The 26,570-nt window shown below is 40.3% G+C and overlaps 2 protein-coding genes across 4 annotated transcripts in view; one reads left to right on the top strand and one right to left on the bottom strand.

Moving 5' to 3' along the window:
- htr7c (5-hydroxytryptamine (serotonin) receptor 7c) overlaps nt 1–14,802 on the bottom strand; it is a 31,245-nt gene extending 16,443 nt beyond the window's left edge. For both annotated transcript variants that reach the window (XR_014280041.1, XM_082554079.1), the window contains exon 1: nt 13,883–14,802. Coding sequence is in view for 1 of the 2 variants with exons in the window: in XM_082554079.1 (XP_082410205.1) it covers nt 13,883–14,340 (458 nt within the window). In the remaining variant the exon portion in view is untranslated. The remainder of the gene's footprint in view (nt 1–13,882) is intronic.
- Nucleotides 14,803–20,662: 5,860 nt separating this feature from the next.
- The window catches only part of piwil2 (piwi-like RNA-mediated gene silencing 2), a 28,793-nt gene continuing 22,885 nt past the window's right edge, over nt 20,663–26,570 (top strand). The window contains exons 1-2 of one of the 2 annotated variants that reach the window (XM_082553726.1): nt 20,664–20,772; nt 23,742–23,796. The gene's annotated coding sequence lies outside the window, so the exon portion shown is untranslated. Of the gene's footprint in view, nt 20,773–23,741; nt 23,797–26,570 lie in introns of both variants that reach the window. The other variant, XM_082553725.1, reaches the window with a different exon arrangement.

Here is a 26,570-nt window from a genome sequence, read left to right as displayed (position 1 = left end):
TCAAGGTCTCACTTATTCATGTTTTTGTTTTTCTTCTTTTACCTGCAATTATGGAACCAGTAGCTGTCTTAACTTTTTGCTGAAAACCCATATTTAATCACAGTTGTACACATCCATGTACATCCCCAGTCTCAGCGCGGCCTAATTTCAAAGACGGACAGACAAAATGCCATTGCAGGTGAGCAAACACAGCAGTGACAACAAGGTAATAACAGTGATAATAGTGATCTGGCAAAATAGAGGTTAGCATTGTGTTGCAGAAGCAGTGCGCATAATTATAGGTGAAAAACTGTCACTCTAAGAAAAAGTGCTGTGCAGCGAGGAATGTGTGCGAACAATGAAGCTGGCTTATTCAGACTGACTTATTATGTAGACTGACTGTATATGCACCAGCGTCCTGTTCATTTACATCATGAAATTATTCATATTGGGGTTTTATTCAATCAGATTTGGGAAACTGAGTGGCAGCGAAATCCTTCCTGTGTTGTACCGAGCTTAAGCTCCATCATTTGAGCTAAAGGAGGAAAACTGTGGTTCTTTCTAAGAGGTGTCTCCAACTTCCACAAAGCATATGCAGTTTTGAACTTAAGCATAGAGCAGCAATAAATATAGCACACAATCTGTTTTCTTACAGGTGATGTATATTTTTGTGCTCTCACAGACACGCCCACTCAATCCATGGACACTGGAACCGCTGATCTGAGCACCTACAAGCTCGTGAGTCATTACAATCAGGGGCACATTTCTTACTCACTGATGATTATGATATAATTTTTTTAAAAGTTTTCCTCACAAATGAGAGATAAATATGGTCTTTTACCTCTTTGAAGCAAACCATGTTAAAAGACACAAACAAATGTTTCATCGTAAACAGCTTCTGGCTCCCACAAATACCATTACTATCAGCATCAACAAGAAAAAGCAGTGTGGGCCTTTATCTGCTTTATGCCTGCCTGTTCACCTGCCTGATCCTCTGATTGTTATATCACTGCCTGTTGCTTTGGCACAATCTTAACAACACTTTCCAATTTTTAAGTTGTTTTGTTTTAATTAAAGCAGAAAATTGCTGATATAAAAAACACCCGTGTATGTACATATCTTAACTGAATAAGATAAAGTTTAAAAAACTATCCGGGGTGCGTCGAACTTGATTTATAGTACCGGACCATAACCAGCTAATAACACCTGACCCAAATAACAAGGAAAACAAATCTGCTATAAAGTCACAGCCACTGAGGACATCCATCATACAACATTCTCTGATAATTACCTGACAGCTATATTATACTGACGCTGCTACTGTTTGGGAACAAGGCAGAGTGAGGAGTGACCCTATATATACAGTCCCGAACAAGAGTTTAAGACCACTTGAAAAATGGCCAAAAAAATCATAGTTTGCATGGTTGGATCTTAACAAGGTTCTAAATAGAGCTTCAACATGCAATAAAAAGAAATGGGACTGAGACAAAACATTTTTTTGAGCATCTAATTTATTGAAAACAACGCTTAAACTGAAACAGGCTGTTTTACAGCTGATCAAAAGTTTAAGACCACATGGCCCTTAAAAGGCCAAATCTGTGTAAAAATGTGGATTCATTGTCATTTTCTATCAGGTCATGATGGCAAAGGAAAAAAAGCATTCCCTTTTTGAATGTGGTCGGGTTGTTGAACTGCATAAGTATAATTTAGAATTTTTTAAATGATCCTAAGGGTTACGGAACAAAAAAGTCAAGTGGAAGACCCAAAAGAATTTTCCAGCACTGAGCCAGAGGATCCAACTGGCTGTCCATCAAGACACTGGATGATGCTCCACCCAAATTAAGGCCGTTACTGGTGCTGACTGCAGCCCCGTAACCGTCAGACGGCATGTGACACTGAAGAGATTCAAAAACAAAAAACATCTTCAAAGGCCTCGTCTCCTTAAACGCCACAGAACTGACCGTTTGGACTTTGCAAGAGAGCACCAAACATGGGACATTGAAAGGTGGAAGAAAGTTTTCTTCTCTCATGAGAAAAAATGCAACCTTGATGGTCCTGATGGTTTACAACGTTACTGGCATGACAACCAGATCCCACCTGAGATGTTTTCTGTGTGCCACAGTGGAGGGGGAGTCATAATGGTCTGGGTTGCTTTTTCCTTCAGTGGAAGGAAGTGCCGGGGCGTCAAACCGCCGCTGGCTATGTCCAGATGTTGCAGAGAGCATTCCTTACGACAGAGGGCTGTTATCTGTGTGGTAACGACTGGGTTTATCAACAGGACAATGCTGCAGTACACACGAGGGACTTCTTCCAGGAGAATAACATCATTCTTTTGGACCATCCTGCACGCTCCCCTGATCCAAATCCAAATGAGAACCTTTGATGGCAAGCGATGTTTACAAAAATGGACAATAGTATAGCTACTCATTACTGAGTTCATGTTTGAAATTTTGATTTCTGTTTTGGGGGTGGTTTACAGGTTTTTTGGAGGTGTGATCCTAAACTTTTGATCAGCTGTAAAACAGCCTGCTTCAGTTTAAGTATTGTTTTCAATAAATTGCATGCTCAAAAATAATGTTTTGTCTCAGTCCCATTTCTTTTTGTTGTATGGTGAAGCTCTACTTGGAACTTTGTTAAGATCCAACCATGCAAACTATGATTTCTTTTGCCATTTTTCAAGTGGTCTTAAACTTTTGTTCGGGACTGTATAATTACATTTTATTTTTTTGTTGTTGTTGTGTGTAGACTAAACTGTCAGTACTCAGAATCAGTGTGTTTATCTGCAAGATTTGAAGCTACAGATCTAGAGAGAGTTGGATCAAGAATTTATGTGGTCAGCACATCTGTCTCGCTGTACGTTGAAATGCCTTCTGATTGTCAGCTTACAGGAGCTTTCTATTCTGTATGCCAGGCTAATCTGTCAGTGTTGAGATTCTCCTTTTTCTGAGCAATCCTGAATACTCAAAATCAGCTAAGAGCACGACATTGTATTGGTAATGGTTCTGTTTACTGCTGTTTTTAAACTTGTGCAGTTGCTTCTTGCTAGAATTTTCCCTTTTCCACACTAGACATTTCAAAGAGTGAAGTTCAGCACACAGTGCAGTGACCCAGTTAGTTGTCAGTTCTAAAGTTCAGTGTCTTGCTGAAGGGCAGTTTGGCAGTGATGGGTGTGCCATAACTCAGTTTGCTATTTCACAGCTGGAATACAACCTCTGTGGAGTGCCGGGAGTTAAATCACTAACTTCCCAGCATTTACCTGACCCAAATAACAGGAAAAACAAATCTGCTGTAAAGTCACATTGAACTATAGCCAATGAGCACATCCATCATAAAACATTCTTGGATTGTTAGCTGACAAGTATATCTTAATGATGCACAGCAGTGAGCATGTATGAAGAACGATGTATCAGTTAAAGTAACATGCAGGAGTTAATTAAAGTCTGCGTGTCTGAAGACATTGCCACTAAAAGCTGTCACCTGCAGCAGCGTTACAGTATATGCTCTAATGCAGACAGTACGTTTAGACATGCAACATACTATACACAGAGTAATGCACACGGTTGCTCACTGAATTATCAGAGATAACTTCTCAATCCCTGTTTGTAGGATCTTTAATACTTCTGCATTTAGTGGAACGTATAAATATTCAGTTCATGTGCACAAATGAACTGAATGTCAGCTTGAGTTATTCTGCAAGAGCAACAATATGCTAAATGTCCTGAGCATATTATCTGCAATCTACAGTGTGTGTGTGTGTGTGTGTGTGTGTGTGTGTGTGTGTGTGTGTGTGTGTGTGTGTGTGTGTGTGTGTGTGTGTGTGTGTGTGTTTGCAGTCTCTCAGCTCCATCAACAAGAAACCCATTATCTCACTGCTTAGTAAATTCTTGTTGGTGCTTTGTTCGGCCTTGATGAGTAATGGACTCCACCTTTGTTATACCAAATAACACAAAGCATGATTTATACCACACTAAATTCACTCAGCACTTTGCCCTTTTCTGCATCCTGTCCCCAGAGTTTGCTGGGTAAATAAGGTGACAGACCAAGAATAGCAAAATAAACTCACATCTCTATCCATGGTCTGGTTAGCGATCTATCATCCTGTACTGCTGCTTTGTATTAACGCCGGTGGTCGAGATCGAATCTGGTTCTAAAGCTCACTGATTAGGAGGCTCCAACACAGAAAACCTCCAAATCGACACAATAAATCAAACAGACACATCATGCAATCATGTTCGTGAAGCATGAATCTTTGTGCTTTTCAAACTCGTGCAGCATTTTCCTGAAAGACAGGAATGAGAGCGGGTGCATTGAAGGTTTTTTTCAATGTAGGTGTTAAAGTGAATAAAGAACTGAAGAAATGAAGCTCTGGACAAGTTATGAGGTTTTGGAAAGGAACCCATAATTCTGAGATCCAGAGCACGTATTTAGGTTGATACAAAACTTTTATTAAGTGGTTTGTTCCAGTTTCTCCCTGAATCGAAGTGTTTCTTTAGTCTCCAGATTGACTTCAGACAAACTATTTAGGGCAGTTTGAATTTTTTTTCATGTCATTCATTTTTAAATGTGGCAAAGTCTGATTCGTGTTTCTGGGACTATTCTAACCGAAGCTACCCAACAGTAAATCACAAAGCTTCCACGTGTGCTTTTTCAGGCATTTAAGAAGGACCTGCCCAAAGACACGCACACACAGTTTCAGATGAATCATATTTTGCAATGGAAATAATTTAGCTCCTTTTGTTTAGCGATAATGCCACAATATCTGTTAATTTAATCAGTTTAGCAATAAAATCTTTTTTTTGCAAAATTCGATTTTCCATATGGTTGACCTTAGAGGACATGAAAAACATTTCTGTGCTTTGCTTTACCTCTGGTATCGGTATCTTAAAGACACTTTCCTGTGTCTTAGCTATAACCTAGTAGTTTCACTCCAATAAAAACGTAGTCATGTAGCCAACAGAACATACATCAAAAACTGAAAATTATTGTCCTCAATTGATGTTTTTTATTTTTTATTTATTATATACATTCAGTTAATTCTCACATAGATCCCATTTGCTTATTGCTCTTGAGTTATTTGTGAACTGGAAGGATTTTTCTAATTTCCAAGTACCTTTTAACTTTCATGTCAACAACTTCAGAGTATCAGTTATTTGACAGAGTTGTAATCACACTCAGCCCACACATTTTGTTCACACCAGCGAGAAGAGTCAGCGTGCAGGACAGGGGTAAGAAGATTCTGCACCATGTGTGTCTCTGTGGTCATTCTTCAGTCAAAGTGTGTTTGATTTTTTTTTTTCTGGAACCACTTTTACTGGCCCTGACCGAGTCCATCTTACATTTCAGTAATATCCACTGACTGTGGAACATGTCTGTCTTTTATTTATCCCGTTTTATTTATGTAATCTAAACCGTGACACATACCACAGCCTTTATGCGCTAAACTCCAGTACTGATCTCTTTGAAATACATTAAAAATTACATAAAGATTTGATTAAAAATAAGCACAAATCTTCTGCTTGTTTTCTTTTTTCTTTCTCAGCAGGTGATCCAGGTGATCGATATATGCATTTTTTTTTCTCTCTGCCCGTTCTGTTGGTTTTTGTTTTTTGCCCTTCTCCCCCGTCCCTCTTCTCAGCTGTTTCTCTTTCCCTCTTTCTTTCTCCCCTTCTTTCCCCCAGTCAAGTCTGTCCCGTATTCAGTAAGTGAAAATAAAATGAACAATAAAGGTGAATCAAATGGACCATTACGGCAAGGCTGGGATGCTCAATTTGGTAAAGTAAATCCGTTGGGCATCTTTCTTTGCCTTTAGACAACAATTCTGATGGCAAAAGAGCCAAACGGGACAGGCAAAAATAAAATAAAATAAAATAAAATAAAATAAAATAAAAATAAGCACAAATTATGCAATAAATACATACTTTGAAATGCAGACCTAAAATAAGAAATAAGCTATGCAGATCATTCAGAAGCTTTCTGTGATCCCTTTTGCATGCTAAGTTATTTTTAAGGGGATTTTTAAAAAAACAAAAAAACAAAAACCTTGCTGTATCAACTAAATCTGCATGATGTGTTCAAACCATCATATAGGTCACAACTATATTGTGACCTAGATTTGGTTTTCCAAAAAACTTGCACAGAACATAAACAAGAGTTTGGCTTTAGATTGCGACACATAGAGTTGACATAAAAGTGGTCTGAGTTGGACTTTTTAACAAAGCTTCAATGTTCTGAGGCTATTTGCTGTAATTATGACGTTACGAGGGCTGAAAAATGCCGGGGAAATTAACACAAACTGAGAATTTGAAACTTCTATGTGCGTTAAGGCCCATGACCAGAAAAACTTTTGATTGACTTTATTTTCTATACTTAACTAATTAATATAGTATTAAATGTGCAAAATGTATTATGCAAAAATCAAAGAATATACAAAAACTGTAAAATGTCAGATGACAGTGACGGGGTCAGGTTGGTATAATCTGTGTCACTTTTAGTGGCATTCTCTGTTAACAAGCTTGCTTGCCTGCAGGTTGATCTGACTGATCGGGGTAAAGCACAGAGCGCACGCTACCATGCAGATTGTAAAGACCCAGATTTTGAGGTTAGGTTTGCCTCAACCACCACTCATGTTTCACATCTTTTCATATTTGTGGCTTGTGCAGTTTTCAACAGTATATACAGTAAAATTAGACACTGTCACTGCAATAGTCTCCCTTATGTTCTCGTATTGGACCACTGTTTTGAGTTTTAATTTCTTCATTTATGAATTCATATCAATCCTGAAACAATGCTGAAATCAGTCCTTTTAAGTGCATTTAATGACAAATCTCAATCAGCAAACTGAAATCTCTTCATTAATGTAACTTCCAAATGTTATGAATGCACATGACACTCTGTGACTGACGCGTACTGGACCTGACTTAGCTGTAATTCAGTTCAGTTTTATGCAGCTCCAAATCACAACAACAGTCCCACAGGGGCTTTATGTTGTTAGGAAGACCCTACAATAATACATACAGAGAAAACTCAACAATCATATGACCCCCTATGAGCAAGCAGTTTGGCGACAGTGGGGAGGAAAAACTCTCTTTTCACAGGCCACGAGAGAAGGAAGACAGGCTAGAAGACATGCTGTGGAAAGCATATAACTAACAATAAGGATAATGATCATGTTTGCCTGCATCGTGTGCTGAAAAATAGCAAACAGCAATACAACAATGCGATCATTTTTATAATTTCACTGTCTTCTCTTTGATTTTTTTTTGTTCTCAGTTATTTTAAACCCCTACAGGTCCGTTCCCACACACACCTCACCCGTCACATGATCAATGTGCAATTTGTCTTTCGCTTTGCGTGCCCCTCTAATAAAACGCAAACAGACCATCAAACAGGATGGTTATGGTGCGTTGTGTAAGCAGGATTTATCAATGATTAACTTGATCTAAAAAAAGAAAAAATGCTGCTCCCAGTATTTTTATTTAATGCTGCTCTGAAATGTTTTTCACTGACAGCAGTTTGCTTTAGAAGAAGAAGTGTTTGTTTACAGGGCAGGAACAGTGATGCATTTTAAAAGTAAATACTGTTTCCTCTTAAACACAAGAGTGGTTTCTCTTCTCGGAGTAAAAGGTTGGTAGAGGTTTGTAACAGGAAGTGGGTCTCGTGTGGTCTCTAAAACCTCTCAAATTTAGCACTTTCTCTAACCTGGTTTGGTCCACAGGAATTAAAAATTCACTGTGACATCCTGTTTAATCCCAAAACACACTTTCTTTACTTATTAAGCACATCTTTATGGGCATGATCTGACTGCACAGGCCTCGTCTGAGATGTCTGTTCCTTCAGATTTTGGAGAGGTGGCCAACAAGCGGGGAGCGGATAGCGCCCGGGAAAGTGGCTTATTACCACAGGAAACATCACAGAGGTCAAGTCATCTGTGCGTGGTGCTGCAGGTGGACATTTCCCAGCTGCTCTAAGCAAAGAAAGTCTCTCCTGGGACAAAAGTGCATACAAAAAATATTATCAGTTGTGGAGAACCGGTTGACATACTTCCATCGCACTCCCTGCAGGAGCTTACAGGTGTGATCACACCTATGTTGCACTTAGACTGAACCTTGATGGAAAAGTTTACTTCGCTGCATTCCTGTGATATTTTTTTTCTTGACCTACATCCCCTCCGTCTTAGACAAGTTCACTGACAGTTAAGCCATTTGATTTGCAAATTTAACAAGCCCCACTCCTCCGTTCCTTCAGAGTCGTCTTTTCTTAGACTTCTGGGGAACTATACAGAAAAAAGGACTTTCCTCGCTTCCCACTGTTGTGAATAAATCATTCATCTTTGACTTTTGAATTATTGAGTGTACAACATATTACTCTCAGTGAAGGTAAAAACTGAATGTAGCCTAAAGCGATACTAACTTTTTAGGGAAGTGGGCATGAAGGCTGCTCCTGAAAGTGCATGCTGGAACGCTGTATGAAGGAGCAGGCCTGCATTAGTTCGGGCAGGAGGCCTTGGATATGTAACTTCACTTTTCTTCACTTCACAACACATCAAGAGACTGACTCTTCTGCTGTGACTGGGTCATGCTTTGGTGTGTTAGCTTCGATTTGCACTACTGATTCTCCATTTAAAGAGGCTGGAGGTGATTAACGGGCTTTTACAGTGAAACTCTAAGTCTCATTTGCACAAACAGTACAAACTAACTGGAGCTTTTGATATTACTGGGTATTTTGGGAGTACAGCAGCAGGTTGTTTGTTTAGAATAAAAATGGTAAATGGCCTGTATTTATATAGCACTTTTACTAGTCCCTAAGGACCCCAAAGCGCTTTACATATCCAGTCATCCACCCATTCACACACACATTCACACACTGGTGATGGCAAGCTACATTGTAGCCACAGCCACCCTGGGGCGCACATTTACCATTTAGAATATACATATTTAGAACAGAAATATTAACATAGAACGGTGCTTTTTTTTAAAATGAAAGTCAAATCTTTCTAGAAAGTTTAATAATAATTTCTTAATTAATTTACAGTAATTCAGTGCATTCAATGGAATAATGAGGGTTTTGATATTGATAGAGCAATATACACACAATTATTGTTACTTTAGCACCAAATATCAATATGTTTTATTACACTGTTGTATATAGGTGCTCCTAAAGGATTGTGCCACATACCTGACTCACCAGAGTCTCTAAAACATGACTCCTCGTGGTGGCACTAATCAAATACACTCACCAGTTCATGTATTAGTTACACCTTGATAGTACTGGGTTGGACAGCTTTCGGGTTCAGAACTGCCTTCATTATTTGTGGCACAGCCTGAACAAGACACAGGAAACATTCCTGTGAGGTTTTGGTCCATAGTGACATGACGTCGTCACACAGTTGCTGCAGATTTGTCAGATTCACATACATGATGTGAACCTCCTGTTCCACCACATCCCAAAGATGCTCTGCTGGATTGATATCTGGTGACTGTTGAGGACATTTGAGTACAGCGAACTCACTGCTGTGTTCAAGAAACTGCTCTGAAATGATTTGAGCTTTGTGACATGTTGTTATCCTGCTGGGCATGTGTTAACCATCATGATGAGTACATTGTGGTCATGAAAGGATGAGGGGGGAGGGAGGGAACTCAAAGTGTGCCAAGAAAATATCCCCACACTGTTGCACCACCAGCAGCCTGAACTGTTGATACAAGGCAGGATGGATCCATGCTTTCATGTTGTTTATGATGACATTTTTCCAATCTTCTGTTGTTGTATTTTGCTGGGTCTGTGTGAATTATAGCCTCAGTTTCCTGTTCTTAACTCAGAGGAGTGGCACTCGGTGTGGTCTTCTGCTGCTGTAGCAGTTTGACGCGCTGTGCATTCAGAGATGCTCTTCTGCATATCTTGTTTGTCACTATTAGTTATTTGAGTTACTATTACCTTCCTATCAGCTCAAAGCAGTCTGGCCTCTCCTCTGATATCTGGCATCATAGAAGGTGTTTTTCCCTTGAGAACTGATGCTCACTGGATGTTTGATTTTCTTTCTCAGATTCTCTGTAAGATGTGAAAAATCCAAACAGATCAGCAGTTTCTGGCCGTGTGGCCCCAACAGCCATGCCACATTTAAAGTAATTAAATCATCATTTTTCCCCATTCTGATGCTCAGTTTGATCGTCAAATTGGTATGTAGATGTGGTCAACTTGCATCAACATGCCTAAATGAACTGAGATGCTGCCATGTGATTGGCTGATTAAATATTTGCACTAGCGAGCAGAGGAACTGATGTACCTGATGAAATGTAAATGAGTTTTATCTAAACATAAGTCACTTGTGGTGAAGCAGAGACTCAAAGGAGAAAAATAGCAAAGAAAAAACAAAGAAGATCAGAGCTAATTATTTGAAGTGACACATCATGGATGTAGTTTTATTGTGCTCGTTTCCAGCTCTCTATTTTTGTTATTGGACTCTGTTAACGTAGCTTTGCATGAGCCACAACTCAAAATAACCCTTATTTGTCTCTTACTGGCCCTCTGCCTTGAAACTGCAGTTCTGATTGCCAGATTGTTTCCTGCTAAAACTTTTCTAGTAGTTTGATTTTTATTTTTATTTTTAACTTGCTGGATTAGATGAGAAACACACAAAGTTCCTATCTGGTCATTTTATTAACACCATGATGTTGTTGTGCTAATGTGAGAAGACTGAAACCCTTTGAAGTCACAGTGAGTTTTCTCTCACTTCTTCGCCGAAACAGGAAATGCTTCCTGCTCAAGTCTCAATCTGTCAAGTCATTTTTAGGAGGCACAAATTGCAGAGGTAAGAGACTGAGACCTTGGAGTTAGACCGAGGCTTACTTTGCTGGCTGGTAATTTAGTTAATTACATATTTCTTTATGAATGTGCACCAGTAAATTGCCTTACTGACTAAAAATACAATAGCATGGGCCTTTGATTAGGCTAAGAATTATTAAAGGGACACACTTTTGTTTTTATATGTGACATTACGTTTGCTTCTGATTCTTCTTTCAGCACAGCTTCATTCCTGTGCCACGTTTCTAACAGGATGAATGATAAGACCTTACGGAGATACTGTTTTCCACCAGGATGACAGCGATCACACTGAAACACCATCGCTGAACTCTGTCAAATCCAGGATCATAAATGAATCAACCACTTACACTAGAGACTGTCCTTTTATGTTGGCATATACATTGCACGTTCTCCCCTTTAAATCTAAATGAGCTCTGAGAGAAAATCAATAGTCCTCTCTGTTGTGGAACACCTAGGCTTCAGGGAGCATATAATCGCTGCAGACACATCTGGTCAATTTGCAGCACTGCTCTTGAGCTTCTCTTTTTTTTAGAAAGCATGTCCTTGGGACTCTGAGACGACTGCGAGAGACCCTTAATTACAGCTAATCATGCGTCTAATTGGTAAGTCTCATCCTAATGAGTGATCTCTACACTTGCTGTTGTGAATCATATGCCCAACACACACTGCATTGTTTAATTAAACTGACTCTGTTTTCATGGAGATCGACACAAACACTTCGGGGGAACTGCCTGTAGAGCTGTTGTTAGGGATGAAAACAAACCTAAACTGATACAACGTCAGCTCAAATTCTCTTTCAGTCGTTTGCTTGGGGAAGGTCAGACAGATGCAGAAAGCAGTCATGGTGGCTCTGTGACTTGGTTTTGATTTCACGGCTACAGATTCAATTAGACGCTGTGTTTTTACAGACACGCTTGCTCAAAGGTGGCTCCATCTGTCCTTTTTGAGTGTATAGTATGAGCATGCCACATTTATAATCACAGCAAGTGGCTAAGATCAGCAAAGCCTTTTAGCCACAGTCTCTCTGATCCTTTTCAGACTGGCTCCGACGAGTTCAGCTTGTGTGATGTACAAGTTTGGATTCACACAGAAAATTTCTTAATCATACTTTTAGTCATTAAATGATTTGTAAAAGGCAGTTATGATTTCTAATACCATTCTTTTTTGTCCTTCAAATTTTGCTTTTTTCAAAGGATTTCCATTCCATTTACACAAACCACAGTCCAGCAGACATTTGGCATTCTGTCTTCATTGAGGTCATCTAGAGACATTAACCCCATGCTTCCTGATGTACCTCCTACTTGCTGAATTGGTTTCCTGAGCAGTTCATATGCACCAAACGTTCTTCATATTTAGAGCTGTGCTTTGCATGAGCGTACTGTTGTACTGTTTGGAGAGATTGGCTCTTATCGGGCCATGTTCACAGAGTATGGCAAAGTAATGGAGAAAATATGTGCCACCAAGGCACCCCATTTTTTCAGCGAACATGAAAAATCCCATCAAGCACCTCCAACAAACCTTTCATTGGTTCTGCATCTCACAGATGTTCTTCTTCCTGGTCTAAAAACTGAAACCTCCATTCACCACCTGTCCCATATCCGTGTTCTTTGACATGTTTGAAATATTTCCTCTTTGTGGCTCTGCAGTCAAACTTAGCATCCAAGAGAGGCCTCTGAGAATCTATGAGGCATCTGTTTCTTAAACCAGAGATATGCTTTACGTCTCTTGTTGCTCAGCTGTGCAGGTTGGCAGTTCTGTCAGGGGAGTACTTTACACCACTGGATGCAATCTTGCATCAAATTTTTAGGTTTTTGGCAAAGGCCTACATTTTTTTTTAGAACTTCCGTTTCAAAAAGAAACTGGAATGCCTTGATCCATTCAATAGTTCTTTTTTTTTTTTCAAAAATAAGAACTATTTAAAGTTTAAAGTGGCTTCAAACTTTTGAGCAATATTACATGTTATTGGTTCCACGTGGTTCCATAGGGGGCCTCCTCAAGCCCTAAATGGGATTTGAGTGGCCAAACATAACCCTCAGCCTCTATCCAAACTCATCAACCAGCCCAAAACACATTCATACTTCTGTCAGCTTTACTACAGCTGACTGGTGCAATCACAGTATCACAGTGTGATATCTGTGAGCCAGTTCCTCCCATAATATCGTTAGCTTATCAAGCGTACTTAAGCCCCACGTGCTTCACTCATTCACACACAGGAAACATGCATAATTCTGAGCATAATACCCTGAGGTAATAACATCTGATTGGAAAGTCAAGGGAGATAATCAGTTAATCAATACAACCATGAGCCTCTTCCTTCGTTATGGTTACAGAGGCAGATCAGTTACACCAATCACCTGATGTTTATCACAGTGTGGATTGTATTGAGAGCAGTGGAAAATTCTCATTTCTCTCTACTAGCAGAGTTAGCTCAGGTTTTGTGAGCAGTCACTCCAATTAACTGGAAATTCAGTTTCATGAATAGGGACAAATAGAAAATGGGCAAAAAATACATTTGAAAGATCCTATTTGTGTGTTTTGTGTGACAAAAAAACCCAGTTCAGATTTCTAATATGAAATTTGCACCGTGTACTGCGGCATGCACTTAAAGGGAATTTTCCCCGCTGCTTTGTTCTTGTTGTTAAGACTAACAGTGAGAAGGGCAACCTACATGAACTGGAGCAGACCTGCATGATATTGGTAAGTCATCTATAAAGGAAATAGTCGCTGTAAGGTCAATGGGCGCTGATCCTCAAAGCATACAGGAAATGCTGCTGCCGTGGTCCGGTCAAGCTAATGAATAAAACCTGCTGTACATCATTCACAGTCTATGAACTCATCTTCTGCTCCAGTGGCTTCAACCGCACAAATAACTACGCAAACGCGTGTGAATGTCTCACAGAACAACAGTTATTTCATTCGCTCCGCTTGCGGATCATTACTTCATTTGCTGCTTGATCTGTTCCTGGCTTCAGTTAACGCGCTGCGCGCTGCGTGCGTAATTTTGGTACCTGTGCATAACGAAAGTCATCAAAGCAGTAACGAAAGCAGCTCTGATACGGTGCTTTGAAAACTTTTGGAAACTTACCTATCCACGCTGATCACACACAGGGTCATGATGGAGGCAGTGCAGCACATTACATCCATGCCGATGAAGATGTTGCAGAACACCTCCCCAAAAAGCCACTTGCCCCCGGTGAGATCTGTCACGATCACGAACGGCATGACTACTATGGCCACTGACAGGTCAGCCACCGCCAAAGAAACCAGCAGATAGTTTGAAGGCTGTCTCAGTTTCTTCACCACGCACACCGCGATCACCACCAGCGTGTTTCCCATCACTGTGACCGCCGTGATGATCGCCAGCATCACCCCGATAACGATCTTCTCCGGGCGAGTGAAATCCAGAAGCTGCTCCCCGCACGACTCGTTCCACATGGCTGTGGGGCTGATGGTGACGAGGAGAAGCTGCAGAGAGCCATTGATAACTTCGGAATTGTCTTCCTTCTTGTTAAAAGTGGGCTCAATCCCCGAAATATTGAACATCACGACAATGTTATCCGGATAGGGGTGCAAGGGTGGCCTCGCCAGAGCACTCCAGTTACGCGCATATTTGGATGTGTGTACCCTGCTGTCGGTTCCTACCCAGCGGTTTTACGTCGAGTGTGTTGCAGCTGCACCACATCGGAGCTGCCAGCAACTCAACAGGGTTCTTAACTGGCTTCTGTTTATCAATGATTCGTCTCAAGAAGTGCTATGCGGACACGTGGTACATTCCTATAGGGAAATATAACTTCTCCAAAATGATCAATCAGGAAGGGAGCAGGAAAAAAGTTGCAGAATCTAAATATAGCTACTCCAGAAATGCCTGCTGCTCAGTGCATCACCTCGACAAATATGGACTTGCCTCTTTGGGGAGTTGCGATGCGCAAACCGCACCTATCAATGTGACGCATGTGCTAGGACGCAGAGACTGCCTAAGAACTTCACGCATATGGACTACAGAAGTGGTTTCGCGGTGGGTTGAGAGAGGGTAGAGCGTGAAAAACCTTTATTAGTGATGTGCATGTTGGTGCATCTAGCCACAGGGCTCCCCTCAAAAAGACATGATGTACAAATGTTATGAACAGAATATGTTTGAGTTCGTATTTGGAAAACGATGCAACTTTACTTTCTTCTAAACAATATTGCTGTCAGAAAGAGCTGACTTGAAACCCAGCTGCTTATTTTAAAGCTCTTAACGATCCAGTCTTTCATGGAGAAAAAAATCCTGCAGTAAATTTTGCATGACAAATCTGAAAAAGAAACAGGAAATGAACTTAAGGGCATTCTTCCAGTGCTTCCGACATGCAAAAGAACACGTTTTCTAATAGTAGGACACATTAGACACTCAAAATGCAAAACCACTTAACAAAAGGTACATTTTCTCCCAGTGTGCTTTTGTCCTGATGCTTTTCTTGGTCGCCATGGTTCCGAGAAAAGCATAAAGACAAATCAAAAGAGAAAATCCAGCAATGCTGATGACGCTGGGAGACACTGGGGGGATGTGGGAAAGCTCCCCAGGACTTTTGGCCGCTTGCATCACCGTCCAGGCAGCAGGAGCAGCTGTGGTCTGTTTGTCCCCTCTGGCTGTGCAGGGCCTGTGCTGTCATAGTTGTCCCCTCCCCACAACCACTTTCATGCCTAGTGCAGACCACCGCAGCCTTGGCCTTTTACTCACCATTACCTGAGTGACAGGTCAGGAATGATTGTCACACCAGATTATTGCCAGTGACCACTGGCAGTTTCTGCTAGACCTCTTGCTGTCAGGGAAATTTGGCCCATTTGTGCTTAGGACATTAGTGCAGATGTCAGGGTTTCCGCCTTATACAAGGCATGCTGTCAATGTGTCACTGTTTGTCTGAACCCCTCTCAAGGTCCTGCACTGAGAGGGGTTGTTATTTATTTTTTATTTCTTTTGTCACTTTGTAGTTGCTCAGTTCACTATCCAACAAGAAACATTTACAGCCATTTCCAAATGAGGTTTTGGTCTTTTTTTTAATGTGCATTTTAAATCTAAAATTAAATGTCTAGTTTGTAAAAGACAGTTCTGTTTAACCACAAAAATTTTTTATTATGTTTGTCTCAGGTATTTTTGGTTTATTATTATTATTATTATTTATTTCCTGGTTCTTGATGTTTACAACAAAGCGTTAACCTTCCTTAAATAAGAAGTGATTTATTTTCTTCAATAAAGTATCCATGCACCAGTGCATGGATAAATCTGCATCACTTCCAACAACTGAACGTATATTGAGGTCCAGAGTAAACCTGGTGCAACAGGATACAACATTAAAACAGCTCAAATTGCAAAAGCAAATGTATAATTTGCACCAGTTATGGAAGGTGACTTTGAATTGTTGTCTCATCCTGACAACAATCGCCCCGTGGCCTGTTTGCATGTCAGATTACTCTGTCCGATAAACAAACCCCCACGTGAGCTCGTGGGACTTTTGCTGGATCCCTTCTAGCTGTGCTGTAAGAACTTTAATGAAACCAAAACATTAAGAAAGCATGCTCCTTTCACTCCACAAATCTGGGCGGCCCATCAGGTTTTTACACTTTAACCTGTAATTTCACCGGCTCACCAGTTATTTTTAAAATCATGCTGTCAAAAGTAACCCGCCGATCTCGTCCAAGCGCACTGCACTTGGCATTCACCTGTGCCTCTGAAATGCACAAGCATAATGCTATCAGCCAGTCAGCTCAACATCTGTTCTTCAGATGTAGATTATGGCTGAAGGCAGACAGGTGGAGATTGTCCCTCTTCATCAGTCAGACATTGTTTATCTTGGTTTTCCTGGCAGCAAATTGAAGATTTGCAACCATGACCTTAATAAATTGAGACAATCGGGCAGAAAGCGGGCAAGAAGCGGGTAATTTCATCACAACAAGAAAATGTAAGCGAGGACCAGAGCAGGAAAACACATTTGTTTGAGAAATAAGGCCAAAAGAATTACCAACAAACAACAGAGTGTCCTTATTGCTGAGCAGGCCCCACATGTAAGCACCGCTACGTTAGATGCATATGAGTTTCGGTGTCATCTCAGTAATACAGCAGCTACGTTCAGTCTACGTTTACATCTGAATAATTGAAACAGCAAAACATAAAAACTGATCAGCACTGCGAGCAGGATTTGAATGGCTAAAAGAACTTCACTAACAGTGTGTGTTGTGATCTGGATCTAATCTAGGTCACTACTAGAAAGCAAGAATAAGCATTTAAGAGCATATTTCAGTCAAAGAAAGAAAAGGGAGTTGCAGCAGCATCCTAAAAAGCCCGTTAAGTAAAATCACTGCTTTGATATGTATTCATCTGAACAAACATCAGTCGGAGATTCTTGGGTTTGTGTTCTGCTCTTCAAACGTGGCCTTTACTCTCAGCTGCTATTAGCAGCTTACTCCGCAAGTCATTTTTAAAAATAACTCAAGGAGAGTTACAAAATAAAGGTTCATGACCTGACATTCATTCTCAGTTGGTGAAAAATTAGAAAAGTTACTCCTCATTCTAGCGCAAATCTGCAGCCAACGCTGTTAAGAGTCGCTGGGAGTTGAATGCTGGCAAATCAGCATGCAACTCTGTGCCAGAATACACCTGGATCCCCTTCTTTTTTGACATGCCAAACCTCATGGACTTAATGGATCCATATTTATTACCTGCCTGTCACCTCAAGGACCTTTATATTGTAAGGTAATGACCCTACCCCAACAATCAAATGACCGCTATTGAGCAAGCACTTGGCAACAGTGGGGAGGAAAAACTCACTTTTAACAGTAAGAAACTTCTTGCAGGCTGACTTCAGATATGTATGTATATTAATTCTGGTCTTCCAGTAATGTTAAAAGCAGCTTGTTTTGCTGCGACCTCAGCAGTTTGCTTAAATAACTCAAAGGAAGAAGAGCTTGTCTGAGAGCTGGATGGGCGGTTCCGTGTGTAGGTACTGGCCAGACAGGAAAGCCAGTTTGTGGGCATATTTGCAGGGTGCTGGAACACAAATGGTGCCTGGCCAGTTCCAGTACAAATGGCGCATCTCGAAAGTCAACCTGGCAAGACACCAAATCAACAATGAAATGTTTTTGAACTGTACAAACACTGACAATAAATCCCAATTTGTCTTGAAGAATGAAATGACAGTAATAGTTAGGAAAGCAATAAACCTGAGGTAAATACCAGTGAGGCTTTAAAAAAGGATTAACTGCTGATTAAATTACATTGACCATATTTAAAAGACAGAAATGTGCATCTGCACTAGTACAGAAACACTCAAAACACACCTGGCACATTCTCGCTATTCACTTCTGCTCAATTTATGTGTCAGCATTTAAGGTCTAGCAGATTAATTCAGTTCAGTTTTATGTATTTAGCACCAAATCACAACAACGGACACCTTGAGGTATTTTATACTGTAAGATAAGGCTTTACAACAATACAGAGAAAATGCCAACAATTTGTCCACACCTGGGACGTGGCAGAAAGCTTTCCTACGTTTTATCTGTACTTTTTTCTGGGCAACACCACAATCCACCTCATGTTTCTGCTTATGACTTCTTGAACAGCTAAAAGGGAAGGTGGCTTGCTTAGTGCATCTAATTAAAGTAGATCAAGTAATAATAACTCCTGAGTGTGAATACAAACCCAAAAGTACCTCAAACTCCTCTGGGTTGGAGAGTTTCCTCTCAAAAGGCCAGCAATTACGGATTAGCCCCCATCAGAGGTTGAACTGCTCTAATTAGAACATAACAAACAAACATAACAAAGCCCTCTTACTGCTATAAGCACCACTTCTTTCACGCTGACATTTTGCTGAGCCTCTTTTTCAGAGGCAAACAGTGAAAAGGCGAGTAAATATGCAGCACGCACTGTGAATGTTGCATTTATTTATTCATTCATTCATTTACTTTGCAATGTTTGCAACATTACAGACACTATGAGAATTCCTGCTGTCAGATTTGCTTCATTCAGCTGTCAGTTTGGCCAACCGGAGGAAATGCTGGGAGCTGGTTTTTACATTCATGAGGGAAGGTCACTTCTTTTCTTCTATGTTGCAGTTTCCTACATTCGTCGATAGATGGCATCACATCCTTTAAAACGTAAAGATGTGTGTCTGTTTTTTTACTGTCTACGTGATTATTTAAGATTATAGCAGCAAATATAAGGAGCAGACAAACTTGCTACTTTCTATAACACTGAATAATTTGTGTGAGCACAAAGTCATCACCTCACACGCTCTGGGAGCATTTTTGGGATTATTTCAATTTAGTTTAAGACTAATTGCTAATATGTCTGACCAGTGACCTGAAAACCTAAACCTCTGTGGGCTTTTATATATTTAAGACTGCTTAGCCGCCTTCTTTTAATGTGCATTTTAAATCTAAAATTAAATGTCTAGTTTGTAAAAGACAGTTCTGTTTAGCCGCAAAAAAGTATTTATTATGTTTGTCTCAGGTATTTTTATTATTATTATTATTATTATTATTATTATTATTATTATTATTATTATTATTATTATTAATTCATTTATTTCCTGGTTCTTGATGTTTACAACAAAGTGTTAACCTTCCTTAAATAAGAAGTGACATTGAAAAACAAGTATTTTCAAATAAGAAAACAGGAATGGGATGAGAGAATGCATGCAAATATCCTGGCGTTTGTGGTAACAGTAGAAGTGTGAGAATGTGATCCCACATTCTCTAACTTAGAGATTAAATTGTGTTACCATCTGAAAAAAGTTGACTAAAACTAAACTCAGAGCTAAAACTAGATGGAAACAACAATATTTTAGTTAACGAAATTACAAGCTAGAATTTTGTAAAAACAAAACAAAAAACACAATAATGATAATAATAATAAATAAACGTTATTTTATAAAATATAATAATAATAATAAGAAGAAGAACATAAAGACATTTTGATGTCGGATAAAAAGAATTTTAAAAAATTAAAAAGACATGAATTACGCATGTCTCAAACTTGGCACAAATACTGCAAAAGTAATGCAGAATTATTTCCATAGAATTTCCCCAGCTCCCTCTCTAACAGAATACAACAAGCCTGAAAAACAGCTGAGAAAAACTCAGAGAATTTCCTTTTATTGGTCTCACACACTGTTGTAAGGTTGTGAGAAATTTATTGAGCTGTATTTCCTTTTCTTTGGTGTAGGTTACATCATATGTGCTGAAATAGGCTTTTTGCTGTTGTTGTTGTTAGTGTGTGTTGTGTGTGGTTACTGATATTTTTGCCTGTTGAACATAGTGTAGTTGCAGTAGAAGGTGGTTTTTCGACCCTTGATGACAGCTCCTGCTTTCACAGCCAATGAGTATAAGTCTGACTTTGGAAAGATGTCTGCCTCTCAATGTCCCCTTCTGGATACTAGAGATGAGATGAGATGAGATGAGATGAGATGAGATGAAACAAATGAGATGAAAGCTTAACTTGCTCATTACATCACATTAACGGCATTGTTTCTCTAATTCAACTTAGGTGAGGTATGCAGATAGTAACCACTAGATAAAAGAACGACAGGATCTGTCTGTGAAGGTTCTCAGTCATCCAGGTCATCCTAGTCAAAGGAGCTTGTAAAGAAAAGATTTAAACCCAGTGGGGGTATCCCCCCCAAAGGGGGTCCTTTTGTCCCTCTTTGGGGGGGGATACCCCCACTGGGTTTAAATCTGGGACTCTCTCCCATTTGACCTTAGAACTGAAGAAGCTTCTCGGGTGAGAGGTGAAACGTCTTCAAGCAACTTAAAGAAGTCCAGATGCTTTTCTTTACAAGCTCCTTTGATCGACAGGATTAATAAACCAATACCCTGCCCCGGACAGCACTGACTATCCAATCAGGATGCTGCAGGGCGGACACCATTTGTCACTTGTTGGATTCCGTCGGAGGATTAATTAGACTGATACGTGAGGGAGGACAGAAGTATTTTCGTCAATTAAATGTAAGTTTTCCTGCTGTAAATTTAAGAGCTAAGACCATATTTCCGTTTATGACGAAACTGAAATACAGCGGGGGGGTTTCTGGGATAATTTTTTCAATCTTATTTAGTTTGTAGTGGTTGACAGCTGTGCACTTGTTTTAAACACGTGTTTAAGCTAGCTAGCAGTTTTTGATTTTGCTAGCTAGCAGCTGTTAGCTTTTTTTTTTTTTTTACCATAATATTGTTGGAGCGCGTAGGAAAATGTTTATATTATGACTCTTTAAAAAACAATTATACGGTACAAGCCACTGGCAGCTAAATTCGGTAGCAAATGAGTAGGCAGATTATATAATATAAGCGCCTGTGCTGCTTTAAAAAGCTAGCGAGTGAAATGAGGCGCCATTATTTTTGGCTCGATAAAAGTAGCACACACCCAAAATAAATGATATTAAAGTGTTGTTACAAGTTGTCAGTTGAACATGGTCAGCGTGTCTTTATCCGTAAAGACGATGTTCACGGGCAGAACAAGTAAACAAATATCGCGCGCCTATAGTTTCTGTTAGTGTGGGGTTTTCTAAATAAAGCTATGGTGGACATTGGTGTTAAAACTAACTCTATTTGCAACAGCCTTGCACCTTGAAAAGCGTATGAATTACAGTATTATATGAAGGTGTTTGTGCCATTAAGCATAATTTATCACTGAAATCTAGTGATGTGCGGATCGATATTGAAATATCGATTCTTCCGACCCCAGTAATTTATGTTCTAGAATCATTCTCATATTAAAATATCGATATTTTAGTACTTTGGGGTAAATTTGTAGTTTTTCATTAACAGGAACACAGTGGAAAGAAACTATCCGGTTGTTCAGTCTGACGTCACTAGCCGTGTCTGGGTCTAAACTCTGCTGCAGGTCCATATATCAAACGATCACTATGGCATTACTGAGAGTTGAAAACTGTCTAAAGTCTTTCATCTTTAATAAAATGATCAGCGTTCTGCTCTACCAGGTGTAACAATTGAGTTTAACATCCAGGCATCCATGAAAACCGAATTTATGACATTTAACAGAGTTAGAAGTTAGCAGGGAGTTAGCTCGCTAGCTTCTATCTAAATACAATATAGCATGTCCTGACTGCGGGGTTTTGGAAACAAATTAAAACGTGCAGCTCTGTTATCACTTCCAGCATAAATGAAGACAGAAAACTAAACAGCAGTGACGTTTGTAGGGTTACTGAAGTTGGGCTAGCTGGTATATAATGATGTGCTACGTGACCGCTAGCGACACAGCTATGTTAGCATAATATAAACAAGCTAACCTTTTTTCCACTCGATAAAAGTTAACGTGAGTGTTCTCGGTGGTCAGGAACAAATGTAATCGCATGGCAGGATGCTGTAAAAGGACCAAACTTCAGCCAGGAGAACAACTGAGATAATCCATCCACAATACGAGGTTAGTCATTCATATACTGCTGCATGGGCTGGGCTGTAGTTACATCCTAGGGTTTTAAAAACTGAGCTTAAATAAATGATTAGCGGTAATAAAAGCCGAGGGAGGTCAACAGGGATCACTGACTGTTTTAGGAGCTTTTTGAGATCAAATAGAAGAAAATACATAACATTAAACATGTTAACAACACAAAAGCCATATTAAACGCAGACTACTTTAGACCCGGAAGTAGGATTCGTCGCGTCATCACTGAACAACCGGATATCATTCAGATCGTCTAAATTGGAAGAAACTACTTCCTCTTACGCCTTCCATAGTCATATGCGAAATACGGCTGTCGCAGCCCCTGGCCAGTGTTGCCAACTCCTCAGTAAGAAAAATCGCTATTGGCTGTGCTAAAAGTCTCTAGAAGTCGCTAAACGACGTCATCGCCTAATTTGCATAATTGGTCATGCTAATATCATTGAAACCCACGTTGTAGGAGAGAAAAAAAGAAGAGACATAAAGTGAGTAAAAAAAACGTCCTAAATGCATTTAGAATTTATTTAGAATTACAAATTATTTTTTTTTAGCGATTATTGTTTTTGTGCCACAATTCCAACCTTATTCCTTTATCTGCGCTTGGACCGGCAAAAGTGACCCGAAAAAGGCACTCTGGTGGAGTTGCTTTGTGTGTGTGTGTGTGTGTGTAAGTAGTTTTAAACCTTGTGATCCACAAAACAACATAACAGTAAAAGAAGAACTGATTGCGTTACAGTCGGTGCGGGAGCAGAGGCTTCACTCATACGCGATTCATTTGCAGTTTGGACGCATAGGTGGGAACATCTCCTGCCCTGATAGCAGCTGGGGGAGGACTATCCTCTGCCTGTGAGCGCTTTGGCACGGGCGAGGTGCCCACAGCAGCACCCGCTGCTTGTTGAGAAGAAAGATACGCGCTTTCACGTCAAAAAGTTGTCATAAATAAGTCTCCAATAATACCAGAAAAAGTCACCAGATTTGGCACTTGTTGTTTTTTAGAATAAAAGTTGCTAAGGGGCTCTGAAAACTCGGTAAATATAGTGACAAAGCCACTAAGTTTGCAACACTGCACCTGGCGTGCGCACTCACAACAATGGCTGAGCGTAAACAGAGTCATGCGTGGACATATTTTACCTCCACAAACAGCCAAGACGCGGTTTGCGATACATGTGGCAAGACAGTGAGGTGTTGTGGCAACACCACTAACCTCGTCAAACACCTCAGAGTAAATCATATCTAGGAATGGGTATTGTTTAGGTTTTATCTGATACCAGTGCCAAACCGGTACTTTTGAAACAGTGCCGGTGCTTAAAGAATGGAGAACACAAACTTTGTCCAAAAACCTCTCATGTTTAGCTGTTTTTTTGTAAAAAGATAACAATGTTAGCCCTTCCTGCAGCTATAGGGCATATATGGTATCACTCTTGGCTGGAAGCAGTGCTTAAACAATGGAAAAAACACAAACTTTGGCCAAAAACCTCTCATGTTTAACTGTTTTCCACTTTTTCTTTGGTCATTTTAGCCTTTTTGGCCAGGGTGAAGGGAGCATCTGCCATCAAACAAGAAGACAGCCGCATGTATCCACGACGGTGTTTGCTAGTTCACCTTACATGCATTAATGTAATAATGTGGTTAGCGTACACAACGTAAATTAAACACGAACAACATTAAGCTACTCACACAGAGAAGAACGGCTGCTGCTGCTAACATCATCCGTCATCATTTCTGCTACACTGGCAGGGCTAGGGGCCAGGACTCTCCTCTTCGTGTTTTTGGGGGATGTTGCTCCGGGTCCAATAACAGGCAACCCACCCGCAGTAGATGTGCACGGTGTGAGGTCTCGCAGCAAGCTATCAAATACGGCGCATTTCTCGGCTTTTAAAAAAACGCTATGCATCGCCAGGTGTTTCATCGGATTTGAGGTGTTACCTCCTTTGACAGTATCACAGTATCAGCTTAAAGCACTTGTTGCAGGCTGCTGAGTTTGTATATTTTGCTGTGAAGTACAGCCAGACTTTTGACCGCTTCGCCTTGGGCATTTTTAATCTGTAGCTCTGCTCTAAAGGAACGTACGTACCTGGGCCCGCCTACTATCCTCGGAAACGTAAAATGATTGGCTAGAAGTGTATCACAGCTCAGGAAAAAAAAGCAGCGAAATAAAGCACCGAAATTTGCGCTGCTTTTCGGTCTGGTTACTACCGTTTATGTCAGAACCGGTGCCATCATGGCACCGGACACCGGTACCCATCCCTAGTGGTTAGCGTACATAACGTAAATTAAACACGAACAACATTAAGCTACTCATGCAGAGAAGAATGGCTGCTGCTGCTAACATCATCCGTCATCATTTCTGCTACACTGGCAGGGCTAGGGGCCAGGACTCTCCTCTTCGGGTTCTTGGGGGATGTTGCTAACTCAGGGTCCGATAACAGGCACCACACCCGTGTAGGTACGGTGCATTTCTCGGCTTTAAAAAAACCCCGCTATGCGTCGTGTTTCATCAGATTCGAGGTGTTACCTCCTTTGCACAATATCATCTTAAAGCACTTGTTGCAGGCTGCTGAGTTTGTATATTTTGCTGTGAAGTACAGCCAGACTTTTGACCGCTTCGCCTTGGGCATTTTTAATCTGTAGCTCTGCTCTAAAGGAACGTACGTACCTGGGCCCGCCTACTATCCTCGGAAACGTAAAATGATTGGCTAGAAGTGTATCACAGCTCAGGGAAATAAAGCACCGAAATTTGCGCTGCTTTTCGGTCTGGTTACTACCGTTTATGTCAGAACCGGTGCCGGATACCGGTACCCGTCCCTAATCATATCACGGAATATGATGAGCTTATGTTGAGGCGAACTGAAGAGGAGGTGAGGACAGGGACAGGTGCTGCTAGGGCGAGACAGACGTCTCTCACGGAGTCCTTTAGTGCTGCAGGCAGGCAACATGTTCAAATAGCCACAACTTCAGGTTTTTTATTTCTATATGATTATTCTGCATCATTAAGCAATAAGAACAAGTAGTCTGATGTCCTGTAATCATTGTGAAGCTATATTATTACTACATTTACATACTGCAATTCTATATTGTATTATGAAATACAATGAAACATTAAGTTTTTGAGTATCGGTATCGCATCAGTATCGTCGATACCACCCTGGATTTTACTTGGTATCGGATTGGAAAGGAAATCAGTGGTATCGCACATCACTACTGAAATCCTTCTGCAGGACGGGTGCCGGGAAATCCGATAGATCATTGTATTTTCTATGGCGACACCAATTACCTATTTTTCTAGCTATCAAACTCGCTGGAGAAATGATTGAAATGCACTGAGTGTGATGCAGTATGGCAGCGCTATTATGGAATATGCTGTGAACTTAGCTAACGTTACTTAGTAATGTGAGTTAATTTACTCAAGTGAAAGCTTTAAACATTAGCCAATACATAACTAGCTAACTTAAGGCTTTCTGATTAACCCTCTGGGGTCGACGGACCCAGAGTCTCCATTTCAACTTGGGTCGAACGTGCGGACTTCAAACTATATACCAGTGTTTAAACTGTGTTGATAGGCCATGTAAAACCGATGTTTTGTTTTCTGAATAAAACAGTGGCGTTTACTCCGGGAAGAAACGGTAAAAACTGTGTTTTCTAAGGAGAACGCTAGCAAACACGCTTTGCTTTTGAGTGAAAAAAGAAAAACCACTCCTTCCCTATTGGTGGAAAAATTTACCATGTCGACCAATCAAAAAATGATATGGCAACATGTGGCGTTTGGGAAGAGGGGGAAGTTTTAGGAGTGACTGGCGAGAGTGAGCGAGAGAGAGAGAGTTTTGATACGTGAGAGCTTTGTGACGTTTACCGCGTTTGGAGTCTCAAGTTAGTGTGTTGTCTTGTGTAGTTAGTGTGTAGTGTAGTCATTGTTTTGTTTTGTGTGTCAGTTCTACTAGTGAATGTCACAGTTGCTGCAAAAAAGCCACCAAAGGCATTTTGCAGTGTAAACGCTGTCTCCACATGGAAAACAGGAGTGACACACCTGCTGTCAGACCTGTAAATAGTTTAAAATGGTTATATAAAAAACGTCTGAGCCTTGGCTGCATTTTTAGGTAAATAGTTCCACAACTTTGTTGTTTGCAAAACTTGTGCATATTTTTAAAAAAATGTACAATTTCTATTTGCATTTCAAGTTATGAAAATGATTCGTTAAACATGCTTGTGGTTTTTACAGTCAAAATATCACTTTCTACTCGTATTTTAAATTTTGTCTGAATTTGGATAAGTTGTGCTGATACAGTTTGTCAAAATGAGAAAATAACAGATTGGCAAAATAAACAGTTTTTAAAGGTAAAATATAGAGGCC

The sequence above is a fragment of the Aulonocara stuartgranti genome (genome assembly GCF_965226115.1).
Source record: "Aulonocara stuartgranti genome assembly, chromosome: 12".
Lineage (NCBI taxonomy): Eukaryota > Metazoa > Chordata > Actinopteri > Cichliformes > Cichlidae > Aulonocara > Aulonocara stuartgranti.
Note: the sequence above shows the minus strand (reverse complement) of the source record. Positions and strands in the feature narration are given on the sequence as shown.